This window comes from Arvicanthis niloticus, chromosome 2, assembly GCF_011762505.2.
Source record: "Arvicanthis niloticus isolate mArvNil1 chromosome 2, mArvNil1.pat.X, whole genome shotgun sequence".
In the NCBI taxonomy this organism is placed as follows: domain Eukaryota; kingdom Metazoa; phylum Chordata; class Mammalia; order Rodentia; family Muridae; genus Arvicanthis; species Arvicanthis niloticus.
Window position 1 is genome coordinate 87,006,974 of NC_047659.1, and position 18,655 is coordinate 87,025,628.

General features: G+C 39.0%; 1 protein-coding gene across 5 annotated transcripts in view; it reads left to right on the forward strand.

Annotated features, from left to right (window-relative positions):
* Positions 1 to 9,055: 9,055 nt before the first annotated feature.
* The window catches only part of Cdin1 (CDAN1 interacting nuclease 1), a 190,339-nt gene continuing 180,739 nt past the window's right edge, over positions 9,056 to 18,655 (forward strand). For 2 of the 5 annotated variants that reach the window (XM_076929466.1, XM_076929463.1), the window contains exon 1: positions 9,071 to 9,622. In XM_076929466.1, the coding sequence (XP_076785581.1) occupies positions 9,522 to 9,622 (101 nt within the window). In that variant the 5' untranslated portion in view covers positions 9,071 to 9,521. Of the gene's footprint in view, positions 9,623 to 18,655 lie in introns of all 5 variants that reach the window. The other 3 variants (XM_076929465.1, XM_076929464.1, XM_034496537.2) reach the window with 3 other exon arrangements.

Consider the following 18,655-nt stretch of genomic DNA (forward strand, 5'->3'; position numbering starts at 1 on the left):
TAAAACCAGAGAAAAGTTAAATTGCATTAATACCCCTAAGCAGTGCACACCATTAATCCCAGCACCCAGCAGGCAGAGGTAGGAGTTCTTTTCGAGTTTAAGGCCAACCTTGACTACACAGAGAGAGTTCCAGGACAGCCAGGCTTACATAAGGAGATGTTACTGCAACAACTACAACATGAAGAAGAAACAAGACAAATGGAAATAAAGCCCATGACAACACAACAACACACCAACACCAAACTGATACCATTTATAGTACATCTCAATTTTTAGTTCCCAAAAGGACCATTTTGAAGTCAAAAAGATGTGATCTTTCCCTGTTATTTATCAGCTGAAAACAACTGGACAGGTTTAGTTTCTATAATATTTCTTAGCTGATATACCGAGCCTTCTATCTTGGGCCTCAAAGGCACTTAGCAGAAAAATAATGAAAATAATGAATGAGCTTTGTCACCTAATGCTTGAATATTTGTAGTGTTTATCAAAATATACAGAAAAAAATGAAGCCAGATGATTTGAATTTGTTTGTTTGTTTGTTTGTTTACCTTTAGAAAACTCACCTAGTTGTTTTGGTTGTTTAGGACTTCAGTAGAGACAAAACAGTAGGAATAGTACAGAGCGACTGACAGACAAATGAGTCTAAACAGTGGCAATAGCGTCGTTTTTGGAGTGACAGAGAAGATATCGAAATGGCTATAGAAGCAGGGATGGATAGCCATGTCATGTCAAAGAACGAAAGCAGATTTAAACAGACTTTGAAGTTATCTCAACTTTGAAAAAAATTGTATTTGAGATGATCACATCCTTCACAGATACACGATTTTGGACCTCTATGCTAGGACAATATTTCGTTTTGTATTATTGTACATTGAGCACACTGCAATAATGAAAAATAGTTTCTACCCAAGGAAAAAAAAAAAACCAACATGAAATTAGTCATCGTGGAAACCTGAGTAAGGATGACTGACTATAAGCCTGGAGGATTTTAGATACAGCTGAACTTGAATTCAGGTCATCGGGATATAAATTTGAGTCTTGTTGGCAAAGCAAATGGGAATTTGATACAACCAAGCAAGTTGGCATTTAGTTACTTTGCTGTCTGTCTTCAGAATACAGAAAGCTGGCATGGTACTTATAAAAGAGTCCAAAAAAAAAAAAAAAAAAAAAAAAAAAAAAAAAAAAAAAAAACAAGCTGTTTCTAGACCTGTGTTATATTCCCTTTCAAATCACCATGGTAGGGATTTGATTTCATTAACTATTAAGATCTCCTAACTAATTCTTCTATCTGACTTCAAAGTCTAGTCTCATAAATATTAGAAGTCTTTAATTGGAGAAAACTCTTGATGCCTTGCTGATGACAGCTTGGGAACCATCCATATCCAGGAAAGTGATTGTGCAACCTGTATGTGTGCCACTGAAGACAGGAAGCCATGTTAGTGAAGGTCCTCTAAGGAGCAGATGCCAAGACAGAATTTGACATGAAAGAGATGAGATTTATTGGGGTTATATATCTGTGAGGGAACTGTGCAGGGGTGAGGCACACATGGGAAAACTGTCTGACCCTTAGGAGGGAAAGAAAGGAGCTAGGCAGAAAGAAAAATAGGGAAGGCACAGCCAGGTAGTCAAAAGGGAGGTAGGAATGGGCTGTTTTGACATTCGAAGACACGAGGATATATTTAAAGAGAACACACCAGCATTTTCCATTTTTTTTCATGTATCTGAAATCTTTAGGATGCTTATTAGTCCAGAAAGTGTCAATGCCAATCATGAAGACAGTGGCATAATTCTACACTAAGCATTCCTGTAGATATAGATATAGATATAGATATAGATATAGATATAGATATAGATATAGATATAGATATAGATATAGATAGAAATAATTAGCTACTTGGGCAAAACAAAAAAGTACATATGACCCTTGACTGGGGAGGTAGATGAAGAGAATTTGAACATATTGCCTCAGTTAAACTGAGAGCCTCCATTAGGCAATGCAAACTAGTCAAGGGTCCTGAGAAAAGTGGCATGCCAACCAATATCTTTAAATCAGATGTGATGTGACTTAAGGACTCTATGTTCTCGTTCATTTTACAAAGAAAAGAAGTTTCTAACTTAACTTAAAGGTAGTCTTAAACTTAACAAGCTGTTGCAAAATAAAAACAGTACAAAACAAAAAGTGCAAAGGGGCCATGTATATCTTTTAGAGTCCTCTACCGCTGACATTTCACTATACTTGGTGTCAACAAGTCTGTCATTGCCTTATTTTGGTATGCTTTTCTGGATCACTAGGGTAGTCCAACTATACCATAGAACTTTTATTATACATACTTCAATATGTATTTCCTAATAATAGAAAGGATATTTACTTAACATTATTCAGTTTTTGGGATTTAATAAGTCAATCACTTAAATCTCCACTCAGTTTTATGCAATAAAGGCTGGTTAGCACTATTGTGTCTTTAGTACCGGATTCACATAGGGCCGAGGGATGTATTTCATCATCTTTCCTCTCTCTAGCTTGTGTTGAACAGAAATATAAAGCAAGTAATCTTTTGATAAAAAAAAAATCTGGTTTGTTGTAGGTTGTAAATTTTGACACAAAGCCATGGTCAGTGCTGTGCATTGCTAATATACATGGCTTAGAACAATTCCTGGAATGTTGTATCTCTAAGTAAATGATGAATGAATAAATAAATGAATGAAGAATGAATTTTAAAGATTGTTTTTAATTAAGGGAATTTGACATAGTTGCATTTGTATTTCTAAATCTTATCTGTACAAATGTTTCAAGGGTCACTTTGTAGAACTAGCTTTGTGTACATTTCTGAGGATGTCAGTATGTGGAAAGCTTAAGTGTTCTTGAAGATCTCACTCCTCTTACTCCCTGCTCACACCATTACCTTAAGTCCCTTTTCATCTCTATACTAACTTAAGCCTTTAAGCAGGTTTGAAAGAGAAATAGAAACCCAAGCTCTCTGGCAGGAGGATCAGCATCCAGAGTGACTGTGCACTTAGCAATGCATAACACTTGCTCCCTGCACCAATAACTCTTAGGAGTCTGGATGTCCAGATATATGCCCTCATCATGCTAGAAAACCAAACCAAACCATGGTGGCCTCTGTTGACATGCTGACCGTCAGAATGCATACAAAGGTAGGGGGCTCAGTGATACTTGCCAATCATGGCTCTGTAAATACAATGTCCAGGAAAGTTCTCCATGAGTGACTAAAATCTCTGTCTCCGTCAGGACATTTAGAACAGCATTCCCTCACAGAATGACAGCTGTTGTAGCAGTGCAATGCCTTAGCCTCATGCAGCCATGCCAAGGGCTAGCTTGAGAGGGTCTGTCTTCTACCCTCAGAAACCTACTACTCTGCCCCTCATAGGAAGCAAAGGTCAATTACCAAGCGATTGCAAGGATATCTTGCCTTCAATGTAATAATGTCGGTTAGTTGGAACTGGACTCAAGTTATGTTTACAGTCTGATTTTGTCTAGTAAAGAAAAAGAGGAAAAACTGAGCACAAGATTGATAGCAGTGAGTCCCGTGGCAGATTTTCAAATGCTGAGACTAGGGATGTTTCAGAACATCTGAGCTTGTGTTTTGGCTATGAAAAAAAATTATATTTTTTGCTGATTATAAGAAAAGAAGCTGATGTTTTTTTTTTTTTTTAAAGAGTCCTATGTAGGCTCATATTTTTAAAAAAAAAATCTAGAAAAACTGGTTGAATTTGCAAGCCATTTTGTACCTTAATTTTTGTATATGTCAAATAAGAATAATTATACAAGTTACAGATTCTGTAAAAAATTACATTAGATAATGATATAATGTACTTCTCATTTTCTTAAGAAAGTGGTGCCTATTATTATTAGAACTGCTATTCTTACCTAGGAAGAAATTCCTTTTCTTACCTTTCAATCACAGAGAAAGAATGGGTTATAAATCTTGACTGGCATTTTACCTTCTCTTTTGAAAGTCTAACCTAGTAGGATGGCAAGAGAGGGTAATGTTTTAAATGAAAAGTCTTAGCGCTAATCTCTACTTGACATATTCTTCCAATTCGAGCTTACATTGAAAGAGTGCTTATTAGGGGAAGATGATTCCCTGCCTCCCGTTCCCATCTCTTCCTTCTACCTGAGCAGAAGCCCTGCTCCTTTCAGTTTCTGAATATATAAATGGGAGAGAGTCCTCAGAACATGATGTATTCTTGCAGAACGGTCTTGGGGACAAGAAAATGATTGACAACTGCAGAAATTACATCTGAGGTCTGGTCCTGCAGGAAAAGGGGACACAATTGCCTGTGAATTATCTGCAAGTCCCTGACGAGCTTGAGGACAGTGTTTAAGAGCCTTCAGTCTTTCCCCAGCACACAGGTTTGTATACCTCCCTCTGTTATGACATAAACATCTGAGAGGAATCGTCTCTGCAAACACACCACTTTTGTTCTCAATCCTTCTACAAAATCCTACAAAAAAGGGGTGTATTTGCAGAGAGGATTCCTCTCAGATGCTAGGTGATGGTAAATGTGCAAAAGACAACTTATGGCCTTTGTCATCCACCCATGCATGCAGACTATGATTCAGAATAGAAAAGGTATAAAATTTGCTGAACTTATAGTCTAAAGAAGAATTGAGGCTTTGTGCTATAAAAACACATTACATTAATTTCATAGGGTACAAATTTATTTATGGCTTTGGGCATGCTAAGAAAGTGCTATACTTCTCACGATGTCCCTCGCCCACATGGATAAAAATTACTTAATCAGTAAAGATTTTGCACTATTGACTTTTCTGATACTGAGGAAGAATGAAATACACTGGAGCAATGATGATAACAACAATAGTTAATGCACAGAAGTCTAAAAGAAACATGTTTTATCCCTACGAGTTCCTGGAAAGCGTGATGCCCTAGATCTTGCAGTTAGCATTCTGTTTGAATGTGTTTTCCATATTGACTAGAAAAGACTCAATGGTGCTTAAAATGTGGTCTGAAAGCGAGCAATGGTTGTCAAATGTTTTGTTACATATCTGTGTCATGCCAGGAAGCATTCATGAACCCCCCAAAAGACTACCAAGGAGCCAAATCCGATGCAGTCACATTAGGGTCCCTGTATTCAAGCTTGAGCTTGTGCTCCCCACTAACCCTGGCACAGCAGAAAAGTGGAGCCCTGAGCTTAGTTTCAGGGAAACATTTATAGAGGCAAGAAGGGTGTATCTAACCTGGTACACATCTGATTGGCAAGTGGGGGTGGGGGGACATTATGGTCTTTACCACAATTGGCTGGTTCTGGGAGACAAACCATAAACTTAACTTCAGCTTTTCTCCTGATTGGTGGATGTTAGGAAGTGAAGTGTCAGGGGTGGGCCTGTAACCTGTGGGTGCAGATTTTTTAGGGAATAACCTGAAACTGATGCTAGATGCAGGTTTTGTTGGGGGTTAACCTGGAAACTGAGAGACACAGGTCTTCTTGTGGGGAGGGGTAGCCTGAAAACTGGTGCTAGGTACCGGCCAGTTAAGTTTATTTGAGTTCAACCTTAGGTAAGGTTCTCTAAGATGGAGTCTAAACCCAAAAGATTTGTTCTCTCATCTGGATAAAGCAAGCATTAAAGATTGCAAAGGGTTATGGTACTTTACTGAGTCCTTGATTAACACATTTGCCGGCATGTCTCTATCTTTTTAAATTTCACTTTTCAGTAATTCATTTGTGATTTTATTTTAATAATTTGTCAACAATAAATGGAAGGAAAAGAGGGAGTTTAACATGGATAATTTGAGAAATGTTCTCGTAGCATGTGGTACAGTAAGTAAATAGAAGCCACTTATAGTTCTTACCTTTGGTAAGTGCCCCAAGTGTTTTTTGACAACAAAGACTCAAAGAGGTGCCACACTGAACCCAGAGAGATGTGGCAGTTTCGGTGTGTAGTGAGTCTTGGTGAAAGCCTCATGGACATTCCTCTGGAATCAGACCACTGATTTTACAGACCTTCCCCACTAATTTACAGGACACAGAACTCGGCAGTAACAGCGGCAGCATTTGGCTTCAGTTTCCAATATATAAACCAGCAGCTTTATTGAACAGTGTAACTCTTAAGATTCAGTGACATAAGGTATTAATGGGATGATAATTGCTCATAACAGACTCTCAAAAACATTAGCATTCTTCTTTCCACGTGTTCAGTTAGTAGACTTCAATTAATTTTCTTTAAGATTGTTAGGGTAAATGTTGACAGAAACCCTATGAGGAGCATTAGAGTTTTCAATATAATAAAAGTAGTATGCCCACAGTTTTAAAAACAAGCGTTAGATATGGTAGGTAGACCATTTGAAAGTGTGGCTGAGTTTCCCTAAAGCCACAGACTCTTCACTCTGCTTACAACTTTGCTAATAACAAAGTTTGCTAATAACAGCGGTAATAATTTTCCCAGCCATGTAACATGGCTCATTTTAAACTTTAACCTTTTGTGTTAGTACCTGTACTGAAAAGACCACATGTCTCCACACTCCATCCCTCTTTTAAACATTCATACCATCCAGGAATTGGCCCAAAAACCTGCCCAACTTCTGTCCCTTTGTAGAACTGTAGGTTTTTCCAGGGTGCTAAACCAAATTCTACTTATTTTTCCCCCCTTGGTATGTTTTGCTACACTTTCCATATATATATTTCTTGGATTGGACATTCCATGGTCAATTCCGAACAGGTAGCTGGCCTGGTTGGTTTCTTGTTTGTTTCAGGTTTTAGTTTTGTGCTTTTATTTCACAGCTCTTTGTCACTTAGTGGGAAAATGGTATTTCTGGTTGACTGAGAAACAGGGTCACAAACTTCAGGCGAGCAGAGAAAGCCCTAGAAGGAACAATAGCAGATGAAAGACAGAAGGGAGTGATGAGAGATGAGAACAAAATGGCCGAAGCAGGAAGAAAGGGGGCCTCACACACATACCCAGCCAATTGTAAGCATTTCTGTCAGGAGGGAGAAGAAAACCAACTAAGTTGCAACAGAACAGCTCCGCCCAGCTTCTATTTTGTACTTAATACGTCACTGCCAATGAAAGCAGTGCAGAATGCTCGCTCCGTTTCTCCCAGTGCTAACTTTATAAACAACTGACCGGATTTGACTTAAAATAGTAAGCTGCCAGCATGTTCAAAATAAAAACAAGAAAAACGAAACTGGCATTTTTTTGTAAGGGTTGTGAGGGCGAGGTCAGGACAAGCACCGCGAGAGAGGAGGTGCTGTAAAAATAACCAGTGCAAACATCCTTGAACTGATGTTTCCTATAAAACCCTGCTGGCTGTGAACTGGAAGGAGTGGAGCTGTGAGGGGAGAGGAATGAGGGACCAAGTGGTGTCTGCTTCTCGTCAGTCAGCTTTCATGCACAAGTCACGGCAGGGTCAGCAACAAACTAACCAGGTGGCAACTCCAGGCTATGCTGCCATAAATAACGGTTATGTACTAATGTCACACAACCAGATCTAGATGTAAAGCATATGGGACGGAAACATTCTGATGTAAAGATCTAGAAACGAGCAGTGCTTGCTCAATTTAGGATCCACCCTTAGTATTGGACTTTGGACACTGTTGAGAAAATAAAGTAGTAAAAACTGTGGGGGGTGGGGGGGGAAGAGCTCCTTGTATATGATTTTCTTTTTTGAATTAGAGTATTTACTTTAAAAAACATCCTTACCCTTTGGGTTTAGGAGAGTGACTATGAGATGTAGTGATTACATGTCATTGAGAGGCAGCCATACCACAACCAATTTTCACTTGAATCCCACTCTGGCTATTGACTTGTTCTCATGACCTCTGGGAAGTTCCTTGACCTTTTCTGCCTTTGTTCACTTTGAACAAAGGAAGGACAGAGCAATAATGGGGATAGAACCTGCACCGGGGGAAGTTACTGGGATTAAGTGTGTCTTTACAAGAAAACCCACAAAGCACTATCTAGTAAACATCCTATCCAGTTTACTTAAGGAATTTATTACTTAACTAACTTAGGATATATAGGTTATCTGCTGAATGCTATGCTAAGTAAAATTTTCTTGTACTATCTTTTTGTTTTTATTGACAGATGGTCATTGTACATAGTGCTGATTTCACAAATATAGTCTTTTATGCTTATGTCCACACACTCCCCCAGTCTTATTGCTTACTTGGTATTTCTCTGTGTTCTTTCATATATATATATATATATATATATATATATATATATATGAAAATATATGTGTATATATATATATATAATATATATGTGTGTGTGTGTGAATGTGTGTGTACTTGTGATCTATGTAAAATTGAAGTTCCACAATTGAGAGGAAGCAAAAAATATTTGAGTCCTGTTTCCAGAAGTAGACATCATTTTAATCTTTATAACTGTGTTTCTAAACCTCATTTTGTTTATTCTTTCATCTGTTGACTGACATCTAGGGTGATTCCATAACTTGGCTATATATTACCTTATTTAATCTTAAAACCAGCCTCATGAATTACAAATTTTTATAGGTAATTGAGGCTTTGATGGATTAAAACATTTACCAACAGGGTCTTATCTAGGCCAACCTTCCAACTTACACTTTACAACAAATAAAAGCAGAAAACTGTTTAAATGTGCTAAAACCTAAGCAGATTTTCTTCCATTCATTTAAAACGCTTAAATTTGAAGAGAACACACACACTGTATGCCCATCTTAGAAGCAAAGGTTAAAAAAAAAAATTAGAGGGACTGATGCTGTAGTATATTAACCCAGAAGCTCATGTTTCTATACATTATTGTGCACCCACTATTTTGGGGGGCAGGAATATAAGGAGGTGAAATTGACATTCTCCTGTCGGTTGTTTTAAGATGCAGAATTTAAGTTCTAAACAAAAACAGTATTGCTTTCCACAAGAGAGGCTGAAGAACTTTCCCAGAACGAGCCAAACTGCAGGCTTGTAGAGATCCTTCCCACTGCTTAGCTTCTGCTCACCTTTCTTCTTTGCAGGCCCTCTGCTCAGAGCCGCAGAACTGGGCGTGTCTGAAAACACATTCAAAACCCGCGCTCCGCCAGAGCACTTCCGGGTTTCCAGCTCCTGGCTAGAGGAGCACCCGTGAGACCCGGCCCGTGAATTGTAAGACGGGCCTCTGTGTTTCTCGCAGCTGGCAGAGTGGCTTCAATGAGCATCTGTGTTCCGATCTCAGGAAGGTGATGCTGGGGACACCTACTCCTAAAGACGCAAAAAGAATTCGGTCCTCAGCTGTCACTTCCTGGTTGCTTTGCCCTTACCTAAGATGGCGGCTGGTTGCCTTCGTCCCGGCTTACTGCGGCTGCTCGGTACACTCTGCCAGCGCAAACAGTTCTACAGCCCGCCTCTCCCGCTGAGGTGAAGCCTGGGACGCTGCGTGACTCCGCCCCGCGGTGCAGCTAGGGGGTGTGCTTTGGGGGCACAGGGTATAGCTAAGGAACTGGAGGGCCCAGGGTCGTGACTTCCCTAGCTTCTAGGCACCAAGCCTGCACGAGCCCAAGGGTGATTTTTTCCGTGGGCCCAATATGATACTAACCAAAGCCCAGTACGAGGAGATAGCCCAGTGCCTAGTGTCTGTACCGCCCACTAGGCAGAGCCTGAGGAAGCTGAAGCAGAGGTTCCCCAGGTAAGTCCCCATCTCCCCTCTCACAGCCTTTTACCTTCAGCCCAGTTCCCGCCACCCTGGCAGTCATAGAAGCCACGTGTCACACACAAATGGGAGGAACTCAGTGACGGGTTAGGTCGAAGATCATGTGAATGCTCTCTCCCTTTCACCTGCCTACCATACATAACACTTAATGGGTGAGGTCCCTGAAGCCATTCCAGGACTTAGAGTTGAATCCAAGTCAATAGATGTTTATTGAAAACCTAATAAGTATTGCGGGCGTGGGTGTGTACACATAGTAGGTGCTTCATAGATGACCAGTGGTTAATCCACAGATAGTAGCAGTGGATAATGGGTAATGGGACCTTTGTAGAGTAAAAATGTGAATTGGCAGTTCATCGCACTGGTTTGCTGTCAACTTGGCATAGACACCTAAAGATGGTAGATCTAGAATAAACAGAATCCTTTGGGGTTGCCACTGGTGACAAACAAGAGGGCCCAGGCCCAAAGGGCGCCTTGTCTTGTTGATTATGCAATGTAAAGGTTTTTTTTTTTTTGTTTTTGTTTTTGTTTTTTGAGACGGGGTTTCTCTGTGTAGTCCTGGCTGTCCCTGGAACTCACTCTGTAGACCAGGCTGGCCTGTGAACTCAGAAATCCGCCTGCCTCTGCCTCCCAAGTGCTGGGATTAAAGGCATGCGCCACCACTGCCCGGCTGGTCCCTGTTTTATTATAGCAATAGAAAGCAAACTAACACATGGACTATTGCTGTGAGCCACCTGACCCACCATGTGGTAAGGAGGAGGGTTGCAATGGAAGCTCTAGCAGTGAAGAGGTCATGGAGAGGCCCTGTCTTAAAAAATATGGAGAGCCATAGGAAAAGATAGCAGATGTGCCAACAAGTGTACATGCACATGTGAGTGTACCCGCAGGCATGTGGTCATACACACATACATTGCCACAGAAAAGAAAGAGAAAATATTAAGAAACTCTAGCCTTATATGTAGTTGCAAAAGAAAAGAGTAATTTAATAGGCTTTTTAGATAACTGTGGATAACTTTTTTTTTTTCCAAAAAAACCCAACCAACCAAACAAACAAAAAACAAAACAAAACAAAAAACCCTCTGTGGTGTTTTTGTTACACAAAACCTAACAAATGCTAGCTTCTTAAAGGCTGACTGTAATGTGGGATAAGAAACTCATCAAACACTTGTCACCTTCGTACCTTGTAACCCAGCTGCCGGCCTGTTGTGAGCTTTAGTGGGTCTTTTACCTATGCAGTATTGATTTGAACCTTCAAAATGTTGTCACCTTTCATTCTAGTGCATGAAAAAAAAATCACGTTTGCTAATCTCATCAGTGATCTCATTAGAAGTCTGTAAGCCTTGAAGCTGTCAAGCTATAGTGATGGACATGAGCTTTCTAATATTTGAATTTTTCCTTGAAAGCGCAAATTTTACCATTGGCAACACATGCTATTAGTTGTTTTCCTCGAAATGACAGGCTCACGTCATTTGTATCTTAGAAAAACCGTCTGCCAGATACCCAAATCTGAATAATCTTATTTCATTCATTGTTTATTCAAGTAAGAATTGTATTCCCTGGGAAAGAAATGGCTAGCTCAGCTCTCAGTCAGTGAGTTCCTCCATAGAGATACCTCGGTATCTTGCTAGGTGGTCTTTGCATTGACTTCTAAATTCAGCCTACAGAATTTTAGGAGGATGTGGTTTAATATCACTAATTAGCAAATATTCTAAAGTGAAGTAGCCATTTTATTTTTTAAGCTGAGTGGACATGAGTTTGAATATGGCTATAGTGCCCTGACCTCAATTTGTAGTTAGGTATTGTAAGTTAAAGAATCTTAGCAACTTGAGTGAGGTTGGGTTATTGGAAGGGCCCAAGGGAGGGTAGCTGGAAGGGGATAGAGGCGGGAAAGTGAAGAGTTGGAAATTTATCTACTGTAGTATACAATAGGCACAAATACAAATATCAATAGAATAGAAAGAAAAGTAATATTTTATATTTTTTTGTAAAAAAAAAAAAAAAAAAGCTTTGACTTTGTAGACCCTGAGAGGGATGTGGGGATTCCAGGAGGCCATTGGTTCCACTGGAACCACTGACTGTTTCAGATCAAAGCATATTTATTTCTGAAGGCTGTTGATGGGTATGGACAAGTGACTTTCAAGAAGATTGCTAATTTTTTTGCCTGCAGAACATAGGAATATCTGTCTCTGCAATTTTTGCCAGCATTCACCAGCCATTATTTACTCTTTACTATGTTGAATTAAGAATAACTTTTGGTAGTTTGAGTTTATATTAGCTTCTTTTTTCTTTTCTTTCCATTTCTCAGGACCAAATCGAGGTTTTTATCCAAGCAAGAATAGTAGTATTTCTTTGGCCTATAACTGCACCTAGTGTTTTTAAAATTACAATAAGTTGTAAGTTTATGTCTAGTTTTTGTTTAACTTTCCTTTTACATTAATGGAGCCACTGAGTGTTCTGTGTCTACCTTTCTGTGGGAGTATTTGTTTTTATGAAATTATTACTTGTTGGATGTGCTCATGTTGGATGTTGGGTTTTTTTTTTAATGTCTTTTTTGTTTTAGATGTTTTCTAGTTTGCTTTTAAGTATTCTGATTTTAACTCCCTTAAACTTCAATTTATGCTTCTTTTTTTCCTTTGTTTTTGTTTTTGTATTTAAAATTTTTGAGTCTTTCTGTATAACCCTGGCTGTCTTGAAACTCATCGTGTAGACTGGCCTGGCCTTGAACTCATAGAGATCTGCTTCCCAAGTGAAAGGATTAAAGGTGTGCACGGCCACACCTGGCTCCTTTTGCTTATCTATCAAGCTCTTTGTAGAGCTAGGATTAAAAGCTTGTTTGCCACCACTCCTAGCTCATCTTTAATTTTTTTTTTTTGAGACAAAATTCCCTGGCTGTCCTTGAACTCACCTTGTAGACCAGGGTGGCCTTGAACTCAGATTGGCTTACCTTAGCTTCTGGAGTGCTGGGACTAAAGGCTACCATGCCAGGCTTTACCTGAGTAGGATTCCCAGTTGCAGTTCATTTTGCTATCTGCTTTGTGGCATACATGTAAGTTTTCCCTAGCATTAATTTTATTTTTATGCCATGCCTCCTGAGGGAAGTCTTACTTCCTAGGGCTTTGTTTTCACTAAAATTGCAAAATTAGGCCATTTCAAGCCGCCTCATTGAATTTAGGCACTCCTTTGTACCTATCCTTAGAATCTTCTTCTTAACCTGAGGGATCTAGCTCAGGAACACGTCCCCAACACACACAGTCCCTGGGTACAGTTCCCAGCATTGTTTAAGAACAAATCTTCCACTTGATGCAAAGAGGCAGAGCTTTGTGAGCTTTACTACTTTATATTTTGAAATTTACCCTCGTTCTGTTGTTTCTTCTCTGCTGTTTAATCGTAGTGGATCTTTGTGCCTTTAGCAGTATACTATGGGAGTCTAGTACCTAAAGCTGTTGTCAGGGTTGGAGTTAATGTCTACGCTTTAAACTTTATTTCCTGAGTTTCTGATTCAGGAAGACATTTCCAGTCCAATCAACTGTTCCCCCTAAGATTGTGTTATATGCTTTTCTGTAGAAACACTATTGTATACATTATATGTATCTGTAAATATGTTTGAACTTACTGAAAATTTGTAGGAGTATACCAGAGAGTACCTTCTGCTCTTTCCTGTAAATGTTAATGTTTTGCATGGCTGTTGGACCAATTGTCAGAATTCAAAACTAGTTTTAACATGATATAGTCAGTTCCTTTGCAGATCTTTACTGAACTCCACAGTTCTCCCCTCACCCCCCAACACAGACATACAATGACCTGTTGTGGCATCACACATTACCATTTAGTTTTATCACATCTCAGAGTTCTCCAGTATGTGAAATTTCCTGTTTGTCTTTCGTGATTTTGATATGTCTGGGGAGAGTACTGGTCAGTTGTTTCCAAAGAGTCTCTCCATTTGTATGCTTTTGGCTTTCTTCTAATAGATTTAGGGTAGAAAGTTTCAGCAACAGCACCCCAGAAATGGCCTGGCCTTCTTAGAGCATCGAGTCAGTGTCATGTGATGTCACATGTCTTTTTACTGGATATAACTTCATTCACTTCACTATGGTTATGCCTGCTGAGTGTCTCTAGGGTAAGGTTGCTACTCCTTTTATCGAATGCCTGTGAGATATGACATACAAGCATCTTGTTTCTCATCATACCTTTCCTGTTTTCCCAGGGAATTGAACGTCCATCATGGAGCTTTCACAAAACTCAGTAGTTATATTTACCTAATAGTAGTTCAGGTTTTACAGGAGTATTCACCAGACCAATATTGTCTACTATTGTAATTTTATGGGAAACAACCATTCTATAAGGCCATGATATTCATTGGTATTCGCAGAATTTTATACCACTTTATCTTAGAACATTTGATCTACAATAATTCACTATGTATTTACTCCATTTGTGACACAAGGATTAAAAAAACCAAGGTGTTCTATAATTAATTTGAGTAGTGTATAGTACTAAGAAAACATTAGAAATTGAAATAGTTCTTGAACAGGTTCTATCTATCTATCTATCTATCTATCTATCTATCTATCTATCTATCTTTAATTATCTATGTATTTTGAGATGTGGTCATACTATGTAACCTGGCCCAGCAGTACTAGCTCAAGGAAATCTATGTCAGTGCTGGGATTAAAGGTAAGTACTATCACGCTTATCCTTTTTTTTTTTTTTTTTTTTTTTTTTTTGGTTTTTCGAGACAGGGTTTCTCTGTGTAGCCCTGGCTGTCCTGGAACTCACTCTGTAGACCAGGCTGGTCTCGAACTCAGAAATCCGCCTGCCTCTGCCTCCCAAGTGCTGGGATTAAAGGCGTGCGCCACCACCACCCAGCAGGATGTGTTTTATGTTGTCATATCTTCTCACAGGGTGTCCTCTGTTCTTGCTTTTTGTAACCATTTGTCCTTAGGAAACCACATGCTAGAGTTGGTCAGTGCTCCCTCACTGTAAGAGGAGGAGACAAATCTCAGAGCTCATAAGTAGAGGAAATGGGATTCAAACTCAAGTGGAGTCTTCTCTTGATCTTCTTTCCTTGGTGCCTCCTGTTAAGTTCCTTAAGGTTACTGTGAGCATTAAGTAACACAGAGCGGGTGAAACACTTGGTATAGTGCAGAACTGACAAGACAAAGGACTGTGAGTGGGATTGCTGTTAGAATGATGTCATTTGTCTACAGGAGGTGAAATCTCCACGTGGTACCATTTTCAAACGTATGTACACAATTTTGTGTTGAGACAAAAGGCAGTAGATTAGCAGAAAATTGAAATATTTATGTGGACCAGTTGAATATGTGATGCTGAATAAATAAGATTTGATTATCTTATATTTCAGCAAATATCAGAAACTTGCCTTTTATATTTCAGTGTTTCCTACTGGATTTATGACACTAAACTTTTTGGCTTTGATTCACTAATTTTTAAGAATCTCAGTGAAGTATTACAATGTATTATTAATGTTCTTGGGGTTCATTTCCATAACTGAAATAGTATTTCTGTTGGCCTTGTTTCTTGAAATTGAGTTGAGTGGTGGTTCTTAATTTGTGGTTGGTTTTTTACACTCTGATAATGTTGTGGTGAGCCCAACTTCCAGAATAACAGGTGACAGTGGCTCATAAAGGGAGAAAAAGGCTTTTATTGAACCTGAAATGTTGTTTATGGTTTTGCCAAAGGATTACAATTAATTGGCAAGACATTAAAAAGTAGTATTAACTCATATATATCTGTAGCTATGTTTCTGTAGCAATTATCGATTAGGATGGGCTGTCTAAGAAGTGAATATCATTGTTGTATACTCGCTAATAATCTTATAAAGTGTTTTTTTTTATCCTGTAAGATTTCAGGTTCTGATTTTGTCATCATATTCTAGGTTAGGTCTCTGTTTTTCTGAGAGGTCATTTTGCTTCTGTGTGGCCTCTCTGCATAAGTTTTAGATTTTGTGAGATATTTGCACTGTTTTGTATTTGTAGCACTGCAGAGGTGAGATGAGCATGGATTCTCAGTAAAGGAATATTTAGGTAAACCTTAGATAGCATCATTCTGAGAAGCAGCCACAGATTGATAGTTTCTTACTAGTTTTGTGGGGAGGATGTTTATATTATTAGAATACTAAATTTATGTTAAGTTTCTGTTCAGGCACCATAGCTTTCTCAGCCATAACCTGTATGAGAATGGTGAAGGAGATTACAGATTTCCTTAGGAAAAAAAGATTGATGGAAGTATGAGGCAATAATTTTATTATTTAACTTTGAGTAAATGTGGGGGGAATTTAATATTTTTTATTATACCCTTTGCCATATTGGTTGAATTTTCTTTAAAGAAATTTCTTTAAATGAATTTCTTTAAAGAACAATATGTAAGTAATATGTTACAGTTAAGTCTGAAAAGTAACCTTCATAATAAAAGTCATGAAGGCTACAGGGGTGGGGTAAACACTAGTTTTTGATGTTGTTGTTGTAGTTTTAATTGTGTTGTTGAAGATAAATACTGTCAATCATTTGATGGAAACTGTCTTTCTCTTTTCCACTGGTAAATTGCAGACCCCTCGGTCTGTTTTATATAACACACTGTGGCTGATATGAAACCCTAACTGAAGGAGAATAGTGAAAGAGATAACTGGATATAAGACTGTGAGGTTCTTGACACCAGAGGAGAGTGATCTGTTCCCTATGCATTTGAAATGGTTATTATATAGTGAGCTGGTTTATGGGGACCCAGCAACAAAGCTGATTGCATGTTGATCACGGAGCCACCCTTTTCTGATCACACTGTGAAACTAATACCAGCTCCACCTTTTCTCTCTTTCCATTCCTCTGTTCTCATAGTTAACAGTCCCTCAGAACCCAAATCATGTCAAGGGGCCCTAACATGATTTCTCACACTTTCAAGTGTGCCCTTGGTAGAGGTGTGGTCTTTCTGTTCACTGTTGATTCTAAACAGAAAATACTTGTTTCCAACCTCCTGTCTTGTTCAGACTGTAACCTGATACATTTGGGGTTCAACAATAGGATTCCACAATTCTCATTTCCAAGCAAAGAGTAGAAATGTCCCAGAAACTCTTTTAAGTGTTTAAAATGTAGTAGTTCAGCTGCCAAGTATATTTAAAACTATTCAACTTAGCACCCTAAATTTAAGAACATAAGAGTAAATATTTTCAAACAATGAAATTCATGTAGAGAGAAAGTAAAGTAGATTGATGTCTTTTGATGCCATTGTTCAGTAAATATTGTATTACTGTCTTTCTCCACCTAAGTGCTGGGTCCTAGTCTCTTTCTGTTATTGTCCTGGGAATAGAAGTCATGTCTAAGTCCCAGACTTAAAATACCCGATGTTTTGCTCCCTGTCCTTTCCCCTTAACTTACTTACATTTATTTTAAAAAAAAAAATGTCATTGTTATGACCTAGGCTTTGCTCTTGGAACAAGAAAGAGTAAAGCTAATCTAACTCTAATCTTATGTTTATTCTGTTGGAGGAAATGGGAGATAAAGCAGACCCTGGGCATTTACAAGGGTTATCATTTAAGGCTGTTGAAAATCCTCAAGTTCTCAGTTAGCATCTTGTAGGATATCCAGAGCCTCCAGACCTGCGGGATGAGAGTATTTGGTTAAGCTCACTTATCAGCCAGTTCACTCACTGCTTCCTCAGATCAGCTGTGCTGGATGAAAGATTCGGATGCACACACCGCAGGCTTATGAGTCACAGTTCATCGTGTGTATTTGTAATCACTCTCAGGTAGTGGGAACCAGGCCTATAGAGATGGAGGATAAACACCTTGGTTTGACATTTGTTCTTGTTGGCATGCTATAGTCCTCTGAGACCCTGCTGCTTGCAGCATAGCACCTCTGATTCATAGTGGAATAAGACTCTTGTAAGTGTCTCATGTGTAGATAGGATCTCAGAGGTAAAGCAACATTTAATCAGCATCCCTCCCACCACACAAGAAATTAGACTGGCAATAAATGTTTTCAATTCTTTTTGTTTCTGTCTACAATTTCTTCTAGCTGCTATCTTTTGTTTAAGGTATATTATTCTGCTATTTGTTTTTGCTGATAATATTGGTAGGCAAAGCTATAAAATTTGATATTAACTGGCACTTCAAGCCTCATTTAGCTAAGATGGTAAATGGACTGGGGCTATGAGACAGACTTCATTGTATAAAATTTAAAGAACCCACAGACTCTTACAGCCTGCATGCATCAGCCTGCATGGAGCACACAGCTCATAGATATTATTTTCTGACAGGTGGAGGTAAAAGTTGTCTAGATCTGTATTTTCTGCAGCCAACTAATCATGTGTGGACATATAAAGATAAAAGTACTATTAATCACCAATTTGCATTTGGAATTTTTGTTTGGACCGTGGTGGGCGCATTTGTTACCTATGTGTACAGATCACAAACAGTGCTGCTGCTGTTGTGATTTTGGATTTAGTGACCTAGAGTGAACTAGTGTTGTGTTCAGGTAGCATTTAGAACTGATCCAGTTCATTAATGCTAAAATGCAGAAACTTGTAGAGAAGCCACTTCCCTTGCTTTCTCTGTTTGCTTCTGTAGGCAGAACTCTCTATGTTACTCCTCAGTTGGAGAACCAACTCCCACCACACCAGTGCCCAGGCAAGTACCAGTGACAAGGGAGTGAATGCAGCTGGCCTGGTTTGGATTGTGGCAAAGTCAAAGCAGGATTTTGTGCACTGACAGGGCAGCTGCTGCTTTGCACAGAAGGGCGGTGGACCTGACTGCTGCCAGGGCTCCTCCTTAGGCATCCAGTAGAGATCTTACTCCCCCACCTCCCAACCCTTTTTTTAAAGGAAAAAAAAATTCTGAGTGTTTAATGTTTTCAGTTTGCTTGAATTTTTAAAACACTATGTGGGCCAACATTTTCCTGGCCAAACAGAGTAAGTCTGTGGGCTGAGTTTGGCTGATGGCCAGTGAGTGCTGGAACTGTCTCTTCTTGGCTCCTTCGAGTTGATATTGAGTATCTTCTCCAG